We start from the raw sequence: 24,445 nt of genomic DNA on the forward strand, positions 1-24,445 counted from the left end.
AAATGTTGGTACCGGGCAGCATTTTGATTATACATATAATGCCATGTTTTTTTTAATTCTAGAATAATATATTATACATGGGTTTTATTTATAATTATATGGCCCTTATCATGGTATAAAGAAACAAATGTTGAAAAATACTGTGTACACTCAAATTAGGTCAAAACTTAACTTTTTATAACAAAATAAAAATCTTTTTTTATAAATACTGAAATTTTTATACTTTCATAAATCAAATTTTGTATGTTATGATATGTATCATATTCTGCATTTAATGAGAAAAAAAACAAAAACAAAATATGAAAATCCGTTGGGTAGTTATTTTACAACAGCTTCTTTCCCAAGCTTACAAATATACCAAAAACAGCCTGGCACTTTATGCATATGCCTTGGGAAAATACCTGTGGCACTCAAAGGGTTAATTAACAACTGACTGTCATTCAGGAAAGAATTAATTTGCTAGTTCAGTATTGATAGTATTCTCTGTTTTCTTGTCATTATTATTTTACTAACCTAAGAAAGCTGTTTAAAAAAGGAAAATTGCAATCAGCATTACATGTCTCTTTGAACAAAGTCAATAACATTTTCTGCTAATAATTCATAATTACTTAAGGCTGAACATAAGCAATTCTTTACTTGGTTAACACAAACATGTGATATATTATATTTAAACAAATTTAAAAGTAGAATGCAGTACCTGAGCTTCCTGGTATTCGTTGGTGTGTTTGGTCTTGCAGTGGTCCTCGAGGTTCTGGCTGGTAGAGAAGATTCGCAAACAGTATTGACAAGTGACCCTGGGATCACCTCTATGAGCTGTGCTCACATGTCCCCACAGGTGTTTGGCTACAGTGTACGATTTGTTACATAGCTCACAGTGGAATGGCCTACATCAATAAAACCAGAAATAAATATGGTAGTTGTAAAACTGTAGCTGAAATTTAAATGTCTGACTTCAACAAGAAATTCTAAGAATATTTCTTGAAATTATTTGAACAACATTTTATAACACCATATACAGATAAATAAAAAGGTTTTGTTGTTTTTCTTGTTACGTAATAACAAATATTATTATTAAATATGATTATTTATGTTAAGAATAGTGCATTGCATCTATTTAACCCTTTTAGTGCTAAGGGGTCTGGCACATTGCCATACCCAAGAGTGCTAAGCATTTTAGTGCATAAATGCAGAGTTTTAGTAAATTCGTTACTGTTTCTTTATTTGAGGTCATATCTTGTTACTTTTTTTATTGAAGATAAATAACCAATAAATAGAAATAAATACAAAAAAATAATTTGTACATATTTGGATTGTTATAAAAAAATTTGTAAAAAACTGCAACTAAAACTAAACAAGTTTCATATAATTTATTTTATTTTTACACAACAAATAAGATTGAGATGGTTCATAGTCTTTGTCTTCGTTAGAATCGTCAAAGTAATGAAGTACTAATGAAGTAGTATTTCACAATTATAACACAATTTAATGGATAAAATAAGATAAAACAGAGTAAACAAAGCACAGCGTCAGTTCGCTCACAACATAAACATCCGAACTGACCTTCTTTTTATTTCACATCAAAGACGTATAAACAGCTGGTCATCGGCAATCAAATATACAAATATTGTTACTCTATGGCTTTTGGATGAACTGTCATCGTTTACAGCCAGTAAATTGCATAAACTGAACCAATATATATAAAAATACGACGTAGACACTGTAGCACTAAAAGGGTTAATATGTTAGTATAATTAAGAAGTATTGAAGCAAATGTTTATTGTTAACAGCTGTATTATTGGGTTTGTAAAACAGCTGTAATGTAACACATACCCTACAAGTGGTAAATGGCGAGTGATTGGTTGGTAAGGAGGGGGAAGTGAGTCCACGCTTCTTCTCCCTCTCCCTCCCCTCTCTCTCCCTCCCCCCCCCTCGCGCACTGTTAACTTAATAGGTCGCTTTCAAAACAGCTCATCTGTAGTACCAACCAACCCCAAATCCAATGCAAAGGCAGACATTTGTTGCAACGGTCATGTATCGTTACAGTTTGAATGTGTTTATTTCACAACTTTTCTTTTTTTCTTCTTATTTCTGCAGCTTCCAAGTTAAGTTTTCTCTTTTCACCTGTTTTCATTTTTTTCTTTTATTCTTGAAAATATTTTTTATTTTAAATATCTTGTGTAAATCCTGTCTCTTCCTTTCCTTTATTTTCCATGGTGTTTGGTGGGCATTGATATATCAGCCAGTCAGGATATCTCCTTTTATATATATATATATATATATATATATATATATATATATATATATATATACAGGGTGTATATTATGTCTGGAAACACCCAAATATATCCTTTAATAATTTAAATATAAATTTGAAACCTCTTACAATCGTGATAGAGATTGGGCATCTACTTTTTGGAACAATGTTTTGTTATGTCACACCAACGGGGGACGTCCTGCCGAGGGTATCGTGAATATTCTTAATGGAAGCCTATACCTTGTGATACATAATTTTAAAGGTAATAGCTTACTGAATTGAATGCCACAAACCGCATCTCAAAGGAATTATTCTATCAGAAAATAGAGCATTTTTAGTATTGAAAATTTACTGATGTTCAACAATGTAATTTTAACATGGTTCTTGCCACAAAATGTGTTACACTAATTTTTTAGCATTTTTTTAAATGTTCAATTAAATAAAACAAAAATTTCATTTTAAGCTGGTTCTATTAGCACAAATTTGCCAGTTTTTATTACAGTACAATTATGGAAATACTTATGTTATTGATTTCTTATTACAAATAAAAAATAATGTATGCTGTTAGAAAAGTCTTACAACAAACGTTTTACCTGCATTTGGTGTCAAAGCAATTGTTCGAACTGTGTTCCTTCTACGGTTTGACAATGAGCCAATCTTGTGTAAAATGATTCGACAGAGTTGCCTAACATTTCTTCAGTTATCAAAGCAATCTCCTCTATAATCCTGTTTCTTAGGTCTTCCAAATTATGAGGCTTTCTTCTATAAACATTGGATTTTAAATGACCCCATAGGAAATAATCGATTGGTGACAAATCCGGAGATCTTGGAGGCCATTCGATTTCTCCTCTTCGGCCAATCCATTTATGAGGAAACCTTAAATCCAAATACTCTCTTACCTGTCTCCCATAATGGGGTGGAGCACCATCCTGCTGAAACCATACATTATCAAAGTATTCTCCTGATGCAATTTGAATAGCTGGGATTATTTCATTTTGGAGCATATTGTAGTAAAGTTCGGCATTTAAATTTCCATTGATGAAAAAGGGTCCAACAATTTTGTTACCTAAAATTCCACACCATACGTTCAGTTTTTGTGGTTGCTGTGAATGGGACTCAGTAATCCAATGTGGGTTTTCACTAGCCCAGTAACGGCAATTGTGCCTGTTAACATTGCCATTTAGGAAAAAAGTTGCCTCATCAGAAAATAGTATGTTGGTCAGAAAATCTCTATTGTCATCACATTTGCGCATCACAAGTTCACAAAACTCAACTCTTCTGTCGTAATCATCCTCACTTAACTGTTGGACTAAATGAACTTTAAATGGTTTGTATTTATTAATTTTCAAAATCTTACTCACAGACATAGGGTGCATATCATGTTGCTGTGCAGCTTTTCTGAGCGATGTATGTGGGTCTTCAATAAATGTTTGCAAAACATCTAGTGCATGTTCTTCATCTGTTGCAGATTGTATCCTACCCGACTTTGGCCGATTACGTACACTCCCTGTCATTTCAAAACGCTCAATAGTTTTTGATATTGTTGAAACACTTATGGGATTCCTTTCTGGGAAAGTGTCATTAAACAAATTACAAACTTCCCGATAAGATCTTTGACGATCGCCATATCCTCGCATCATCAACAGAGTAATTCGTTCTCTTTCAGACAATTCCATTAAAATGCCAAATAAAAACTGAACTACTGTAATTAGATAACTTGTTGACAGCAATGCTTCAGAGACACTGATTAACTCGACAGGAATGATATGACCTTTGTCCATTTGTAATTCCCAAGCTTAGACCTGTCTAGTGAAAGCTCCATGCTCAACAAACTGAAACCTGTAGACCAGATGATTAATAACACAATAATGTTTCTCATAGGCTAGTGACCTTTGTCTCTTTAAACCTTCCTGCTGACTGGAAAACACCAAGTACAGATTCATAAGTAATCAGAGAAAGTGACTCATAAGTTTTATTCATTGAAATAAAAACTGGTAAATTTGTACTAATGAAACCAGCTTAAAAATAAATTGTTTATTTTATTTTAATTGAACATTTAAAAAATGCTAAAAAATTAGTGTAACACATTTTGTGGCAAGAACCATGTTAAAATTACATTGTTGAACATCAGTAAATTTTCAATACTAAAAATGCTCTATTTTCTGATAGAATAATTCCTTTGAGATGCGGTTTGTGGCATTCAATTCAGTAAGCTATTACCTTTAAAATTATGTATCACAAGGTATAGGCTTCCATTAAGAATATTCACGATACCCTCGGCAGGACGTCCCCCGTTGGTGTGACATAACAAAACATTGTTCCAAAAAGTAGATGCCCAATCTCTATCACGATTGTAAGAGGTTTCAAATTTATATTTAAATTATTAAAGGATATATTTGGGTGTTTCCAGACATAATATACACCCTGTATATATAAATACACACAAAACTATTTATAACAAAGTTATACTAAAGAAATACAAAAATCAATCTCCTAATGGTTACTTTGATTTCACAATGAATTTTATTGCAGCTTGGTTGAGGAATAATAAAAATCAGCTCAAGGGAATATTTTCATTTCAGTTTTCAAATCAAAATTTGATTACTGCAGAGATTGTAAGCCAGTAGTAGTTGCAACACTAACTACAATCAGCAGTACTATAAAGACACTGACACTGGCAAAATTAGAAAACATACCTTTCCTGTACTTGAGTGTATCCCTCATTAGAGTGCACTTTGATGTGGTTGGACAAATTGCCCTTGGAGACAAATGTTTTACCGCAAACAGGACAAGTAAAGAGGCGGACAGCATCTTTCTTGCCAGTCACAGTAAGGGTACCTCCACCCATGTGACATCTGGAAACAAATATCCAAATTAAAACTTTTCATTCTCGATAGATGGTTGCAATAGGCTTTGTTTCACAATTACAGATAAGTACTACAATATATTCAAAATAATAAATCATTAATCTTATGTCATAAGAAAGTGATTGAGATAAACAAGTCCTAAATAGAGTATGATAGTGATAAAAATGTGTATTACGGTGACTAAAAGTAGACAATTTATTACCGAAGTAGTCTTCTCAGACCTGTGTTTGTATACACGAGGTGTGTTTTCTTGATTGGAAAAACAAGACAAAAAACTATGGCAGTAGAATTACCTTAGACCGATTAAACTACAAAGGCTATAAGTACATATACACTTCTTCACATATTTTCTTGATCTTGGCAGCAGGGCAAACTTAACAATGGTGTAGAAAATATAATTCTTTCAAATCAGAAGTACTCACTTACACGCAGAGCCTAAAAAAAGAACCATTAGCAATTTTGCTTATTATTTGAACTTGTTAACTATAGACACTTACATAATATATATCTAAGATAAGCTTACTTCCATTCCTAAACTTCATATAGCCCCACCATGCATTATATCATTAATTGCTATTGTCTATGGCTAAAGGATTCCTAAACACTGGCCTAAGATACTTCAATTGCTACTGAAATCGTTGGAGCAATTCAATAAAAAGTATCACGAAATATTGGAAGGAAATTCGAATCTTATTAAATCTGTTTCATTCTACAACTTTAGGATTCCAAAACACTTTTTTCTTTAAACTTAAATCTAAAATAATTATGATCTAAAAATATTAGCATGTCATTAGTTAGTCTCTTAAGTGATTACTATTACTAAGTAATTATTATGTTACATTCCTTTTACATGCTTCAATTAATGAAATATTTTCAGGTTTTCCTGTTTACATACAACAAATATAATTTATGTGAAAACATAATATTTTTAACAGTTACTCTTTTTATACAAAATCTCCTCGAAATGATAGTAAACTGATGTTACTGTTTGGCCAAGATTATTATTTCTGTAAGTAGTAAAGGCAAGCCCTCATCACTGTCACTGACTCACCAGCTGACGTGTGGGAGAGATAGTGATTGAGCTTGCCCATGTGGTATTCCTTACTTGCATACAGTTCATCACTAGGCTGGATATCGGAGGTGTTATATTGCAGGGCCGATATAACAGGTTTTTATTAAATTACAACACTGTGCATGATATGTTTAATATAACTATGAGCTTATAGGTTATTAGCAATTCTACATATACCAAAGCAGCCAAATAAGAGCAAAATAGCATTTGTAGGCGTAGTCTGATTAAGAAAATTTGTCATTTCGTATGATGCCAATAGTACAGTTATAAAACATTACATGTTCCTATGATTTTATACAGTTATTTTTAATTATATTTTAAAAAGTAACCTAGAAAATAATGTCTGGTTTGATGACTGACATTGTCAGTGACAGTAAGCGGAATAACTCCTGCAGCTGGGAGTATATGGACTTGTGAAACGTCCCTCGTTGAAGGATTTATAGGATATTGGCACTCCAAAAAATTACTAACTCTCACAAATTAAATCATTGCAAACCTCTTTTTATAAAATTAGTTATTTTAAAAACATCATAAATCTATCTCCTTTTAACATACTGCTATTTACTAAAGATAATTTATCCTCTCATCAATTGAAACAGGACATTTTAAATTACAATACAAGTATTTATATAATTTTAGCAGGTTTTCTAAAGCTCTACAAAATTACAAAGTCTGTCCTAGATCCGTAAATATATAACAGACTCCCTTTAGAAATTATAAAATAGCAGAAATACTGGTTATTTCATTTAAGAGTTGCCTATGTTACACAGTCTTTTGGTTTGTTTATTTTTTATTCTAAATTCTTTGAATCCAAGGAAAAATATAAATATCAATTTGATATTTTACAAAATGCTTGTTACATTAGGTTGAGTATTGATTGACCGATTGCTATAGTTACACTCTTTATCTCTCTAAGGAAGCGTAATACCACAATATTTGGTTACTCTGATCTTTAATTTTAAAAGAGAATGAACCTTGCATTCACATGAGGATCATGTGGATGAAATTTTAGCATAGGATGAAAATATATATTCACATACGGCAGTTTATTAATCAAAGATTTTATTCTCTCTCAACAGCTTTTCATAAACAAAGAAGAAAGAAAAAATATGTTTTAGGGATTGGTAAATTGTGTAATGCTGATCAGCTTTCATCCATGAATACAAGCACTGTAATACACGTACATAGACATTAATGATATACAAACTTACTTGAAGTAAAATTATAGTTATTAAAAATTAAAGTAGAATATTATTTAAAAAATGTGATATTGTCATACTTTGATTATCCACCTAAAGTTTGTTGAGGATTTCGTCAAAAGAAGTTACAAAATAAATTTTATCTGTTATATTTTGCAACTTTTGCTAGATAAAATAATTCATATGGTTGACTTACTTGGAGTGAAGAATGAGAGCAGACATGTTGCTAAAGCTCTGAGGACAAGACGGGCAGGAAAAGGAACCTGCATTGACCTCAATGATCTGCTCCTTGGTATAATGCGGAGATGATTGCATGTGCATATACTGTGGAGAGGACTGTATTGGCTCGTTATCCTGTAACAATACATAGTACAGGCGTACCTAAGCAATATCTTATTGAGATTAACTAAACTTATTTTATTGAAAAAGATGAGGATAAATATATTTTTTTGAACTGAGTATTAACCCTTTCAGTACCAATATCCGATTTTCATGCCGTTGAGTACACTATCTAAGTTCCAACATTCTGTTTTCCGGACGTTACAAAAACTACGCATTAAGTGTCAATATTTGGTTTAGCGGACGTTATGCAAACTACACTTAAAGTGCCACGTTTTCCGGCCTTGTAAAAAATAATTTACAGAAAATCAACAATTACGCTATTTCTATTCAGTTTTCATCAGCTAAAATTTCAATGGTATATTCAATACAGTAAAAATATTCAAAAATGCTTTCTTGGTCCATGACGAATCTGTATAGAATTGTTAGCGGCGGAAAATGAAATGCGGGCAAAATAAAGAGGTAACAGAATTTTTATCACAAACAAGCCTAAAATTATTAAGGAGTTTATAGATCTTATGGGAGGGGTGGATGGGAGCGACCAATATTTTGATGACAAACAGAAGAACTAGTAAGTTTTGGAAAAAGGGAATTTTTAATATTTTTATAAGGATGATTGTAAACTGTTAAACAAGATTGCATACTATATAAACTTAACACGGATAAACCTTTGACTAGACTTGAATTCTCAATTCAATTAGTAGGACAACTGTCAATGAATTGGTTAAATCTGCAATAAGCTTCTAGGCCTAATCTGTCAGATTAGCAAGTTGGGACCCCGCAACATACTTTAGGAAACTGTAGAAATTCAGATAGTAGTAAATATTTTGAAAAAATAACTGATGGCCAAGAAAAAAACTATTGTGTGTGCAGTGCACAGAGCACCAAAAGTGGTGGGAAAAGGAATAAATCTACTTACATGTGTGTTACCTGTAAAAAAGGTTTACACACTTTCCCTCTCCATATTTGTTGAGTGCAACTAAAAAAAAATGTTTATTTAAAAACATTTTACTATTGGTCTAATGCACTTTTAATAATATACAAACTATTAGCATTTTGTTATCATTTCATTTCATAATACAGCTGTGATGTATGTAAATGAACAGCTAAGCATTTGAGCTTACATCTGATGTTACTTAGTGATAGTTACAATTGGAAAACTTTTCAAAAATTGCTATAACTTTTTAATTTTTCATGCAAATACTATGAAATGTGTCCTGGTTGTAGATAATTTGTTATGTTACATTTTATTCAATGTGGTTAAAATGAAGTGATGTATTTTATTTTATATCACTCTCAACAACTGGTGACCATTGCTCACCATCAACTGTCTACACGACAGTCAAACATCGCCACGAAAAAGCCACTTTATAAAGTTACTATAGTGCTTTTCGACTAAAGTAATGGTAGCATTCGATATTGGATTAATAAATATATCGATTAGTATGAAGTTCGGTACTTTTCTATCTCTGATACGTCAGACAAAAGAAGAATATTGTATTAAATTTCATTCTTTTCATTTCTTTGATGTTGTTTGTTTATGTTTCTTGTTGCAAGTATGTAACATTATTTTAAGTTATTATTTAATCAAGTGGTATAAACATGTTTTGAAAAGTATTTCTCTTTCACGGGAGTGATGTAGTGAAACAAACAATTAGTGTTTTGTTTAAAAATAACCCATGATTATTAATCTACATAGGCCTATAGGTTTAGAGTGTCAAGTTTGTATTTTAGCAAGTTTTATTTATTTGTTGAATTTTACCAACATTATATGCATTTGAAATGGATAGGAACTATTTAGATTAATCTAGTGATACAAGAGAGTTGTTAGAAAGTGAACCAGTAAACCATGACAGCAGTAATAAATCAATTATTGTACATTTTTATAACAATAACGGATATGTGTTCAAATACAGAATGAGTTTAGTGGAGAAATAAAATTTATATTTTTCAAATAAGAAGAAAATTTGAACATTGCTTCTAACGTTGAAAATACAAAGTTTGACATGTAATAAAATGTATGCCTTCCGGATTCATAAATATGATGAGTATACTAAATAATTTTTTACTTGTATTAGTTATTGATAAACTATATGTTATTGCTAACTCTTGGTGTGATATACTACTGTTTCATGTAAGGAATAACTATTTTTGTTGTAATAAAGTATGTTGCCACGGTAATGTCAATTTTCAAAAAAAAATACGCTCTGTTGCATCAAATTATTTTCTGAAACTAGAGAAATGTATAAATAATTGTTGTATTTTGGAATTTTGATTTCTACAAATAGAGAAATCACCCCTTCTGTAAGTATGGTTCTTTACTACAGAACCTCCTAAAACCAAAAAATATATAAAAAAGTTTAAAATTAAAATGACAAAATACTAAATGAATTTTACTAATAAAAGTATGCATAGTAAAAAATACAAATTTTATTGAAAAGAAGATATGTAACAATGCATAATCAAATAACTTTCAGTATTTCTTAATTTTGTATGAAAACCCTTGAAAAACCTGGAAAAGTGGTCTACCCATAGAGGTAATTTAGTTACTATTTCTTGGGTTGATCAGCCACGATATTATGTTTTATAGTTAGAAAAGTTTATTAAGAACAAAGGGAAAAAGAAATTATAGTTATTGTTCCATAAATAATAAAATTTTTATTTTTTAAGTAAAACCTTGCAAAAATTGGCGTAACACTTTTGGGTAGAACCTCTTTGGAAAAACTTATCTTTTATAGCATAGTACTTCCAAAATATGGGTGGCATTCAAGGAATTTGAATTGTTTTTATTCTGGCACTAAAAGGGTTAAATTATTTTTAATATCTAGCTTTCAATATCATTATTATTGACTAATTTTTTCCCTGGATTGTTGGTACTTCTTCGATTTTCTTCTTTGGTTCAAGATATCTAGTCGGTCTTTCAGTGAGTTTACATTTTGGTCATTATAATTACAGCACCTCCCCTTCTATGAACTTTATTAAAGTCAGAAGGAGTCATGTTGGTTATCAGTTAGGGAGGGCCACTCAAAACCTCTTTTCAAATTCACGGTTTTTTCCCGGTTGAAAATTGCTGAATATCTATAGTCTATTTTCAAACCAAATAGACAACTGTAATACTGTATTTAACCCTTACGCCAAGTGCAATGATGACGTTTTATTGTCACTAGCAATATTTGCAAGAAATGCCACAAAGATGCGGTGCTCTAGCATTTCGTCACTAGCGATATGCGAGAAATTTGGTGACAATTTTATCACTATCATCTGTTTTAAACTCCTTAGTTTTTATCTCTGTGTCTTTCGATGTGTCGACATAACATCATGTATACCTCCTAATAACTTTCCTTGCTGTGATATTTAGAAAATACATATATCCAATTGGGAAATAAAAGATAAATAAATACAAACATAGCGTTACCATGGAGCAGACTGCAATCCAGTATTTGCGGTTAGACGTCTAGCGGTGGACGAACTTTTGGTAAGAGATAATGATTTCGCAGGTATCGTGGCTCTGATTATATCCCACTAATAACGGCCAATACATGAAGAATGCATTAGTATCGTTAGATTATAGTCAAGGACTACGAAACAACAAGACATAAAGATCCTCATGCACATTGGTCTATTTCGTGGTCTATCGTCACGTTTGCGTTGAAGTCGATCAGGTATAGTTGAAAAGAGAACTGACGGGATTTCCAACCAATGCCGCCCTGACGACAAAAACTGATGAGCGTGGTTGATTCGATTAGCTGGCCGTCTGTCGTCTGTAGACTGGCAACAACATTAAGTTGAGTTTACACTGGCAAGTAAAGTTGCGAGAGAATTTGCACAACTACTGTAGCATAATGTGAACAATATCGGCGATACGAGCAGTTAGCGGTCAGTGGTGAGCGATAGATTGGGCGGGGTCTTAAAAGTTTAATGTTTTCATTGTACATATGGGGAACACTCGGTACTGGCCGTGGTAGAAGTGAGCAGCAGGGCAGTACCACACGATAGCGCTTATCCGCCACCAATTCTAAACATAAATGTTTCTCCTGCCGCTCACTCCTCAGCTCATTCTTTCATTGCTGTGCAACATGACACAAACGCCCCCTTCTCGACGTTATTAGTTGTAACTAACACACTACTTTCTTCTCCAAATGGTATCTTATCAAGCTCTGTAAAAATCCAACTGACATTCTGGTTTACTAAAAAAAACCGGGCTGCACCTCTTATCAACATAACTTTGTATTATTCAACATAGACATAGACATAGATATTTATTTGTACAAAACGTTCTTTACATGTTTTTTTACAACAGTGAACTGGTACATTGTCATAATATACAATACATACTAAAGCCTTATAGTAATTTTATTACGTTACAATAAAATTTAGTCAGAAAAATAACAAACACTTGATTTTTATTTAGAATTAACTAAGGAGGTTTAGCTGTAGTTCATCTATTTCATATATAGCTTTGTCAATAAGAACAGTCTTTAATTCATTTTTAAATTTTCCTATGGTCATTGACTTAAGTGTTAAGGGTAGGTTATTGTACAATATCAACCCCGAATACAAAGGGCTTTTTTCATAGAATGTTGAGCGATGGAGGGGTATTCTAAAATTAGCGTTATTTCGAGTGTTATAATTATGTTGAAATCTTAGATCTTCTATTAGTTGGTCTTTGCTTAAATGGATATAAACCAACAACTCATATATGTACAAACTGGTTAAAGTTAATATTTTTTTTATTTCTAAACAATGATTTGCAAGGAACCGAACTCTTGAGCCTGTTTATAACACTATACATTTTAGACCTGTGCTATCTATCTAACACATGTCTTTTAAAACACTATTTTCACTCAAGAATAAGAGTTGAACAACTTCATCCGGAGATCTCACTTCGACAACTGAATAATACTTAAGTACAAAAAAGACAGTTTGTATCACGGTTATTACCGCTCTGCCGCTTAAAGCGTACAATTCGTTTAGTGCCGAAGTCCGAAGAGATCGGTCGGCCGATTTTAATTGTCCAATGCATGGTTACGTTTTTTTTTTTTTTGGGGGGGGGGGGGGAGACGGAGGCTTGCCGTGGCACAGGGGTAGAATTAACCAAGATAAACTCCACTACACTAGTGGAGGTAACCTTAGATCAACTGGTGTCAGATGGAGCTCACGAACGTATGTCGATCTTCACTTACAATTTCACGAACCACATCGCGTAATATACGATGTTTCGAGATTAATCAGTTCTTCATTCAAGAAACTGTCAAATTATATCTTTATTTATAAGTTCTTGGAGACGTAAAAATTGTTTTTTGAAATTTGTCCGGTTCTCAGAAAAATCCCCGGCTTATTCCGGCCACCCTGCCAGTGGTGAATAAGTGTGTAGTAATTATGAATAGATTTTATTATAAGTGATTTAAAATTATGATTCCAGTAACAGTGTAATATATACAATAAAAAAGTTATGTAGTATATTGAAGTAATATTTAATATTACATTTTTAACCTTTTGAGTGCCACGGGTATTTTCCGAAGGCATATGCATAAAGTGCCAGGCTGTTTTTCCACATATTTGTAAGCTTTTGGGAAAAAAGCTGTTGTAAAATAACCAAACAGATTTCCATCATTTTGTTGTTGTTTTTTTTCTTATTAAATGCAGAATATAATACATATCATTACAAATAAAATTTGATTTATAAAAATATAAAAATTTCAGTATTTATAAAAAAAGTTTTTTTACTTTTGTATAAAAAGTTAAGTTTCAACCCAATTTGAGTGTATACAGTATTTTTAAGATTTTTTTCTTTATACCATGATAAAGGCCATATAATTCTATATAAAACCCATGTGTAATATCTTATTCTAGAATTTTAAAAACCTGGCATTATATGTATTAACAAAATGCTGCCCGGTACCGACATTTTATAAACTGTACTTCATTTGTCAGAGTTTAGAAATTACTTACTAATGATGTAGTTTTCCCAATAAATCTAATAAAACATCAATATAACACAAATAAATATGATTAGTAAATGTAGAAACAAATACTTGCTAAAATATTTACATATAAGTTTATATTTACTAAATAATAACCCTAATAATATTTACACTGAAAATTCACGTTTTTCGCTTGGACACAACTCAAATCACTACATTACTTTTGTAAAGAAATACAGTAAAACACAGTATAAGTTACTATTTTATTTTGTATTTACTCAAATGCTTGGTTATCGGCAAATAAACAACAAGAAAGGCTGTTATGCAACACGGTACTAGTCTACTACGTCACGTGTCTGCTACGTCACGTGTCTGGAAGACAGAATCATCGCACAGGTACTTCGGTGTTATCACAGTCCACTATTTTTGGACGAGTTTTCCTTATCAGAGATAAAAATAAAATTCATTATACGGTCCTTCTTCCATAATGAATCAAAAAATTACTCGATGAGTCATACTTCCTATCTCCAAATCGTCTCCAAATAGACACACGAAAAACCTGACATTTTCGAATAATGAAACGTAGTTCTTATATTTTTTTTTTTTTTTTTTCTATTATTTCACAAAAGAATATAAAAAGGCCTCGTGAAAAATACACAAATTATTGGATAATTGTGAGTTTTCTTTTGTGAAATAATAGAAAATTTATATTCCAATAAGAAGAGCTCCTCCTCCTTCATTGTAGTTCTTATAGTTTTTTTATTTCATTGATTGTCGTAATAACTTGTAAATTCCAAAATAGGTTAAAGAAAGTGTGTGCTTTTTAATACTGTAATTTATTTTGTCCCCGATAAGGAAAACTCCTTAAAAAATAGTGGCCTCTTGATAAGTTCCCAAACAACATAAGTTTCACAAATAAAATAGTAGAGAAACAACATAAAACTCGTATTTATTGATAGTTTGAAACCTATTGAATACAGCTGTCTGGTTATTTGACCAAAATAATCTTGTACTATATAAAATATTACCGAAATACAAAATGTCAAAATTGGCGACGCTGGCACTTTATGCACTTTTTGTACCGTCAAAATTAGCGACGCTGTGGCACTCAAAGGGTTAACCCTCAAAGCGTCCATCGTTGATATTTTCGACGACTTGGACTTTCACTAAACGTCATAGTCGAAAATTTCGACTATGAACATTCATCTCTTTAAATTCATTTTACAACGCTAATACCGGTCAAATCGCCATATAACCTATACAGTTTGAAAGCCCGTGAATTTTACTTTGTGTTTAGTGGTCTTTGGATTTCTCGTAGTCTGTATTGAACATTAGTCTACATCGTTTTCATCAGCTGTTATTTCCAGTGAAGCGTATATGCCTTGTTTGTTGTTGCTGAGATATGAAAGTGTAAATTTCACCATTTACAGTGTATTTTGTGCTGTTTTCTTTGCTATATAGTTATCAATTCGTAGTTATATAGTTACTAATTGTTTTGTGTGTGTGTTATTGTGACTTTTTGTGCTATATTTCAATATCTTATAATATATTTTGTAAAAAGTTTCTGTTTATTTTCTTCAAAGTATACTTTTAGAAGCTGTCTCATATATATAAAATATAAAATTAGATAGTAATGAATATGAATTCTCTGATTTGTACGTGAAAAATATATAACATTTTGATAGCAAAAGACTAAGAACGTTGTTATATCAATGTGTTATATAACTACTGCAATTAGGAATATTGTCAAATGTGCACTTTTTCATAAAAATATATATATAATAAATATATAAACTATTTAACATTATACATTTCTGTCTTCAGGACAAAATTCCCCATAATTTGGCTATTCTGAATTTTCAATATATTTAATATTTCAAATATACGTCCATACTTTTTTGAAAAGTTTTTTAATTTTTTTTACTTTAATTTCTTTACTTCTAAGGTAAGAGAATTATTTTTCTAACTTTATAATTATACAGTCTGAAAGCTCAGTTCTTTGCAGAAAAAATGGTATATAACACTTTATATTTAAGTTAATATTTAGATTTATTATAGATTTTACAAGGAGAGCCTGCAAAACCTCACAAAACAGGTGTGCACTTCATAAAATATGATGGACGCTCGTAGGGTTAAATAAGATTTCAATTCATTCGATAAAAGCACATGTTTTCCAATTTTATATTAAAGTGAGCAAAATAACACTGTAGGTACAACAAACTTTGGAACTATTAAAAATTAATGATGGTAGTTTTATCAAAGCCTTTTAACAAACATTTTCATTTATAAATTATGATAAGACGTGAGGAAAGACAATGACTACCATGGTGAGACATTAATTAATTTAAGATAACATGGACAAATTTATTTTAAAATTTCACAATAATTAATATTTTGATAATGCTTATTGCATCTCTAAAAACCTTAATGGTGAAAAAATATGAGTGCTGGAATGGCAATAGTCTTAAACAAACAATTTGGTAAACTGACTACACTACTTAAGGATTTCTAACCCTCCAGAAATGTGCAGATCGAGAGAATGTGTATGGTCTAGTCACTAAACAATAATTTTTAACCTCCGATTATGACACTGTTCTCAAACACCTTACAAAGGCCTTTAAAAGGGTGTCTAAAGTGCTTGATTTTTTCTTCCATGGGTTTTGTCCCAGACATTATTAACTTGAACATTATGCGTGTAATATTGTCAAATTCCAACAACGTACAGTATCTACAGTCAATACTCTAATGTCCATTGAGAACTCGACATGGATTTTACAAGGAACGAACTCCCTCCCCCTACAAAAAGAAACTCTGTTGTGCAATTTCCAATCTTTCTGTAGACAAAATAGACAGATTTCTTCCAAGTTATTAAAAAAAATGTAAAAATACTAGCTTCTAAAATTTTCATTTCTTTCTTAATTTTTTTCTGTTTAGAACATCTTACAACTGACCTGGTAAAACTCGTATATGTACTCAATAGAATTCAAATAAACCTACACCACATAAAGATCAACAATAACACCATAATAAAGGCAAAATGAATCTAAAGCAGGTGTACATACCATTCGAGCCTCTAGAAAATCAGCAGGATTGGGTGGCTCTTGGCTGTCAGAATATTCTGAGTGGACACTTCTACCTGTATGTTCTTCCATTTCTAATTCATTGTCCTGAAATATAGGAAATAAATCTTAATTTTCAATCCTTTCAGGAAGGTACATTTTCTTTCCCACACCATGGGAGAATTCTGGCACCAACCAGTATATTAGACAAGAAAAAGATTACCAGAACCCATTACCGTTCAATTTGAGATACCTTATTTGAGACAAGTGTAATGTGAACAGTAGATTGGTAGTACAATGTATTTTAACAATGGACATTTTGAAAACAGTTATACTTACCCTGACCATGTTTTTTTGTGGTCTATACTGGAGTTCAAGAGCGTTGCCCCAAGTTTCATTAACGTAACTCTCCAGACGATTGACAGCATCAACACAACCTTTACGAAAATCGTAAAAGTTTTCCAAGTTGTAAATACAGCGGTAACAAAGTGATTTCGGGAGAAGATCTTCTTCTGAAACCTGTAACAAATTCAAATAGTATTAAAGAAAATGACAAAATTTCATGATAAAAGTAAAGGTGTAACATTGCATATCACATAACATAATTTGATAAAATATTTATTTTTTTCAAGTAATCACTGATTTCCTTAATTCTACTACCATAATGACTTAATACAACTAAAAATTAATTATAATCATGATCTTTAAAATAATGTCAAGTCTAGGACCGCTATTAGCTGTAGACAACTAGTGTTACAACTGTTGATGGTGGTATTGCGAAATTTGGACTATTAACCGTGGAAGATCTGTTGCTAAACTAAAAATTGTTGTACAAATAGTTGACGATGGTGTTTAGATTCTGCTACAGCTCCATCAACTTGTGTTTCAGCTGAGCCAGAACTATTGCTGTTTATACAGTCTATTAACCAGACACAACCAGTGGTGACACTGGTGCACAACAATGTCGGAGCGCGCATGTAAAGTAGAGTAGGCAGCACTTAAAGCAAACAATATTCAACTCAACCAGCTGTTCTTGTTCTAACTGAGATAATTTCAAACTATGCTGCTGTACAACTGGTTGACCAGGCTAAAGTTTAGTAGTCAACTAGTTGTCCACGATAATAGTGAACTAAAAAATAGAATAGAACATTTGCATAACACATGATAAAGTAAAATGACAAGAATAGCTGTTGGCTACTTCGATATTAGTTTTAAAAATTCGTAATTTTATACTGTAATTATTTGATAAAACCAAGGGTTATAGGTGTTTAAATTATTGTATACGGATAATTAAACCTTTGAAATAGTAAAAATTTTAATACGTTATTAAATTATGATCAATTACCTGTAAATTAGAAAGCTACACCAATATTTTTTACAGTCCAAATTTAAATTTACAAATTAAATTTTTGTTTACAATTTAATTTTAATGTTTTATGAATAATCATGATGAACGTTTTAATATATTAAATGGGTAAAATAAAGTTGAAATATCTAACGATCTATGAAGTAGATTTTACTTATATGATTTAAAAAAATATTACTTACATAGGGCTAACTAAAAGATAAAAAATTGTAATAGATTGTAAAACATTTTGATTACTAATCACAAGACAGTATAATAAATAAATAATATATATATATATATATATATATATATATATATATATATATATATATATATATATATATAAAGTGTTTGGTAAACTTATGCTGAGCGGTCTTCCAAGCCACCTATTACCTCAAGGTTGCTAGAACCTTGCTAAAAGTACATGTGTCAACCAACTGTATTCACTCTATGAATCAAGGTCAGTTTTTGTGAGAGTAGGCCTACAGGGTGCCTAGGTGGACATGGTGGACCTAAGACAGATACTGATTTTATATTCCTTCTTAGGCGTCATTTCTTTTTGGAAAACATCACAAAAATGAAATGTCTAAATTTTGATTTGTTTTATTCAAGTGAAAAATTATTGTCTTATACTTAATGTTTAAGAATAAAAATTCTACTCCAACAATACTCCCTTCTCTTAATTGAATTAAGAATGATGCAGATCTAATAATTTTACTACATTTCCAGCATCATATATGAAGGCTATCTGAAAAGTAACTTCCATTTGCATGAGTAGTAGTGGGAAAAATAAAATGTTTACTGTATTGAAATACATAACTTAGTTGGTTAATACACCTCAAGCTGTAGTGACAGGGGGATCATATTGTGTGTTGTTTACGTCAACCAACATTATGATCTGTTAAGTTATTAATTTGTTAATGATAAAACACATTGACTGCATATGAACTGTGTACAAACATTTTCATTGCATGTGATGAATAATAGTGCTGTGCATCAGTGTTGTTACTTTGAGTGGACAGACAAACTAAAGTCTATGGTGACTTAGAAAATAAAATAATCTATAAAAGTTATTAAAATATTTCAGAAAGTTTTCCTTTGAAATTTTCCATTGTATTCAATGAGTATATAACAGAAAAGTACCACAATATTTGAGCAAATTAGTATTATTAAGGTGCTGGTGAGAACCCCAAAATTAAACAAGCAAAGCTTAACTCACCAGCTTGTCAGTTTTCTTTGACATTACAATGAGAATGATATCTACTAAACATAATCATGAAGCGATAAGAATAAGGAATAAAAATAACCCCAAATGAAAAGACCAATTTACCGGTTGTAATGTCTCACCAAACAAACTGATTTAAACAGAAAATCTCTTTTAGATTGAATAGTCATTTGAATAGCTACTATTTGTTATGAATCAAATTTAATTTGACTTATTATGCAATATGAATAATCAATTCTAAATCTTGACTTAAGATGAGCCATCCAAAGTTATCACAAGAGCTGCAGTCAATTTACCACCATTAAAAAATATTCCGCCAAACAAATGCTTTAGCTGATGAAACAAACAAGCAGAAAAATAGTAGAAGTTATAATGTTTTGAAATATAAATTCACTATATCTATTCCAGTTGAGATCTTTTTATAGTCAGAGGTTACTTTCTGGGCACACTGTGTCCTATAAGCCAGAAACAAACAAGGTAAACAGAGGACAAAAAATATGAAATGTTATCTATTATATAGAGGTCTCGACTTTTCTGTTAAATAGTACAAAATACAAAAGAATCAAAAAAACAAATAGATGAAAACACATGAGGCATACTCAGTACTATGTCATAGTTTTGAAAAACAAGTATCATATTGTTTTGACATTCAATAAAAAAAAGTCCTTCAATGTTTTCTTATACCATCCATTCATTCAAACATTGATTGGTGCGTGTAAACTGATTTCGACAGATTTAAATCTCCTCTTTCCATTAGTACCCAAAACCATTACGTCATTCATTCATAAGAGTTTGCAATTAAACTTTACTATACATAACGTGTGGACACCAAATTACAAAGGTGATCATAGCCATACCAGATCTAGAGTAAATTATCAGGGTGTCCACTCAAAACCTCTTTTCAAATTCCCGGTTTTTCCCAGTTTTCCCAGTCAAAAAAATCTGATTCTCTAGTCTATTCTCAAACCAAATAAACAACTGTAATAAACAACCCTTAAATCGAGTTCAGTGGTGATGATTTATTGTCACCAGTTGTATTTGCAAGAAATGCCACAAAGCTGCCAATTTTTTGGAGGTCTAACAAAAAAGGTTGGGTCACTGTAGATTTTTTCACAATTGATTTGCCAATTTATTTGTTCCTGAGGTGAAGGCTTACCTTGAATCCAACAACGTGCCTTTCAAACCCTTACTGATGATTGACAACGCCCCTGGACACCCTTCAATTGAACATCCAAGTCATATTCCTTGCCACTCAACACCAAATTGATCTTACAGTCATTAAATCAAGATGTGATTGCTGCTTTCAAGGCTTACTATGTGCGTAGAACATATCAACTTCTCCTAAAATCTATGGATGACACCCCTGAACTCAGTTCAATCAAACTGAATATAGACGATCGATCACCTCCACTCATTTATGTCAAAATGGCTGGGCAGCTGATCTATAGCCCACATTCATTTATGCTGAAAGGACCAAACAAGCGATCTATCTTACAAGACTGCAAAAGGTGAAAACCAATATACTGAAATTTAATTAGCATCTTCCCACCATAGGCCCTATATATTAAAAACAAAAGCAGCAATTGGAAACACTGTTTCACAAATCTGCTTCTGTTAAAGAGTATTCACATTAAGCAAACTTTAAAAACACCTAATCTAGAAACATTGGACAGTGTATTGTATTAATGGTTTACTGCTAAGAAAGAAAAGGGGCAATAAACCATTCATTGACTCTGCTAATAAACACGAGTCATTGATTATTGAAAACAATTTTTTCATAGAGAACTAGGTTTCCATGAGGTTGAAACATTATTATTTTCATAGGATAGCTAGTCTACATAATTTTAAAATCCATCCTGGCATATGAAAGCTAGACAAATCTTGTAAAATTTAGGACCTAGGGACATACAGCTCCCTTGTTTTTTTTTTTTTTTTTATTTTATTTTTTTTTTGTTTTTTTTTATTTTTTATTTTTTGCACCACAGTTAAGGATTGAGAACATTACAAGTCAAGTATAGTTGTAAACAATTCGATTAACAACTGAAAAAAAAGAGTGTAAGCAGTTTATTAAAGTCTACCCCTATTAACCAGAAAAACTAATACATAGGCATGTGTTACTTATTCAATTACACCATCATCAGTAGAGGTCTATATTTTGGATTTAAAATAATATATATCTACCATCCCTGGAAGAGGTAAAATTTTGAAATTTATCACATGAAAACTTTGTTGTGATTATCCATTTACTAACTTATTTCCCACATTGCTACAAGCTATAATTTCTGCCAAAAAATATATAATAATCCCTAATACATTATTTGGGCGAGGTTTAATTTTTGTGATTTGGCTGCAGTATAATAAGAGGCCACCACCATAATATAATCATTTATAATGATCTAAACTGTATTAACAAAAATATTGACACTAATTACATTATATAAAAACTATCTGTTATGTGTATCTTTAAAATGCAACAAACAAAACAGTTTAACATTTAGTTACTTTTTACTGTTTTGAAGGATATACTATGATTCTATTGTGGTGGTGGCCTCTTATTATACTGTAGCCTGCGATTTTGTTAGGGCTACCAAAGTGTTGAAAACAGGACGAACACTTTAATTTTTTACTATGGCACCAGATCTAGGGTTGGGTAAGGTACGATAAGCAGACCCAGTTTTTTATATATCGAAATTGGCAAATGATATTACTTAACCGTAACCATAGATTTAATCAATTGATACTGATCAATTATTTTGAACAATTAACTTAAATAATCTATATTAACAGCTGTAAACACTTTCAAATAATACACGTAAGGTAATATTTAAATTTTACATAAGTAACATTTGATTATTAAAAGCGGCAGTCAATTTTAGAAAACTACACGACATTGCTTTCAAAGATGATAAGAAGATTATAATGTTTTACATGCTTCAACATGTTGGACTTGTACCGAAAACCCCACTATTTGAAATTTGTGGCAAAGAAACAACTGTAACTGTGAGAGGAGCAAATATGGTCTTCTTAAATTTTTCTAATTTTGTTTATATAATAATTTGTTTCATTAGGTACTGTAAGTATTAAATTTGTATTTTAATTTAAAACATTGTTTGAGGACTATAGATACTTTTATATCGATTGATAGTGTAGGATTTGAGATGCGAATATTAGGTATCTAAGATTACTTATTCTTCGATATAAAAAAACCGGGTCCACTTATCATACCATAACATAGGTTAAAATTTAGAAAATAAAAAGGTATCAATTTACAAAATCGTGACCATGGAAAGGTATGTTCATTTTTTTTTCCTGAAAACTACAATTTTTCCTGAAAACAATAGTGAAGAAAAAATTCGTCGGCAACGAAAATCAAAGGAGTTACGATTTTTTGAAATCCTCTGAAAACTCTGTTTTTGACAGTACCTCTGGCAATTTTACTGAAATGATGACGTTAATCCTGTCAACGATGCCTGCCCGCTGCGCAGTGCTGCGCACTGCTTGCTCTTTTAGAAAAAAAATTAACTCGAGCTTGCAAAAGTCGAATCCCAGATCACGTGATGCCCCTGATCCTTAACCCTTCAAGTGTTGTTCGACAAAATTTTGTCGGTTATTTTCCATCTTTAATGCAATAATGCCCGAAAGGCATCAATATAATACAATGATATACTTTCCCCCCAGTTTATATGCACCTGTGATAATAACACTTGGCTATAAATGCCCAACCCATGAAAAAAAGTCCATTTTTCATGGTCACGGTATTGTAAATAAATACCAATAAAAATTATGTTTCCCTACATTACATTGATCATCTAGTCTACATGTCAAAAACATACTCTTGATGAGTGCTTAAATTATAGATATATTTTGAAACTTATTCAATAAACAAAATCAGGTTTGAAGTTCACAATTTATGTCAATAATTCAATCTCATGGAAGTCTTAAATAGCCTAACCTATTCAGTTTTCTGGATTGCCCTGACTTTATCTAACCTAGATAAGATATATACTAACATGGTCATATCATGTTTCAAGTTTTCAATAAGCCATTCCTGTAAGACACAGATCCTGTTCCTGTCAGAATGGTATTAATGTACGCTTCTAAAACTAGCTAGAACCCATATGTACAATGCTTGTCAGTTACGAGTTATTTACTCACTATTGTAGACTATCATTACTTAGACACCTAAAATTTAGCCTAGAAATTGCATATAAATTAAGAAAATGGAATACAAGGTGTACTACTACTAGGCCAGAACATCTAGTGCCAACTTGGAGGCAGCTTACTTTGACAGACAAAAATAGTAGGAAAATTCATTGATTAAAATCTTTACTATTGATTAACAATGTCCCATTTATAATTGTTAAACTAAACCTAACTAATGCACTTTACCTTTAGAGGCAGACAAGCGTGTATTTTGTCAAGGAGTTTTCTTTCCTTCCCTTTTTCACCAAAGATTTCCATTTTTATAGCATCAAAGGACGCACAGAGACGACAAAGTTCTTTAAAATTGTCTCCAAAATCAGCCATTTTAAAAAATATTAAAAATACACTTCAATTAGAACAACACTTCCGATTAATTATTTCAAGGCTCCATTTCTAAAGCTCCCAGAAGCAAAATTGACACCGATCACCTCGGGTATGGAAATTATGGTACATTCTCCAGTCCAACCACAACACAAAGTCAGGAATGCAATTAACATTTTTAAATTATTATTAAGTTCATTAGAAACTGGTAATGATTTATATTTTAGTAATACAAGCACTATCAGAGAAACCCAGTGAAATCTATGGCACTCCTACTCTTACTAACACTGGAAGTCTGCCATTTTGAAATCTTTCTTTCTTCTTTCGGCCTTTCTTCCAATTGCATTCCAAAGAGAAGTAACCAACCAAACCACTTGGAAAAGCTGTTTAGAAACGACCCCAGAAACAGTGAGAACCGGAGGAAAGAGAAAACACAGCGAAACAAAATAAACAGGCAAAATGAGAGAAAAATTCAATACTTGACTAACGGTATCCTCATTTTGTTGTTAATCAATTTCAGAGAGTGACATTTATGAAAACACAATTTATTGGTTGTACATTTTTATTAAACGCCTTCGTACACAAATATAACATAAACACTTTCTATTTAATGCTAAAATATGTATTTTAGTCT

At 31.5% G+C, this 24,445-nt stretch overlaps 1 protein-coding gene across 1 annotated transcript in view; it reads right to left on the minus strand.

The window, feature by feature from the left end:
- Positions 1 to 24,133, minus strand: part of LOC124368525 (zinc finger protein 91-like) — a 35,134-nt gene extending 11,001 nt beyond the window's left edge. Inside the window, exons 1-6 of the mRNA XM_046825769.1 lie at positions 23,677 to 24,133; positions 17,054 to 17,233; positions 16,718 to 16,822; positions 7,589 to 7,746; positions 4,951 to 5,109; positions 698 to 884 (exon numbers count right to left, since the gene is read on the minus strand). Coding sequence (XP_046681725.1) covers positions 698 to 884; positions 4,951 to 5,109; positions 7,589 to 7,746; positions 16,718 to 16,822; positions 17,054 to 17,233; positions 23,677 to 23,814 — 927 coding nt within the window. The 5' untranslated portion in view covers positions 23,815 to 24,133. The remainder of the gene's footprint in view (positions 1 to 697; positions 885 to 4,950; positions 5,110 to 7,588; positions 7,747 to 16,717; positions 16,823 to 17,053; positions 17,234 to 23,676) is intronic.
- Positions 24,134 to 24,445: the final 312 nt, after the last annotated feature.

Source organism: Homalodisca vitripennis, chromosome 1, assembly GCF_021130785.1.
Source record: "Homalodisca vitripennis isolate AUS2020 chromosome 1, UT_GWSS_2.1, whole genome shotgun sequence".
Taxonomy (NCBI): Eukaryota; Metazoa; Arthropoda; class Insecta; order Hemiptera; family Cicadellidae; genus Homalodisca; species Homalodisca vitripennis.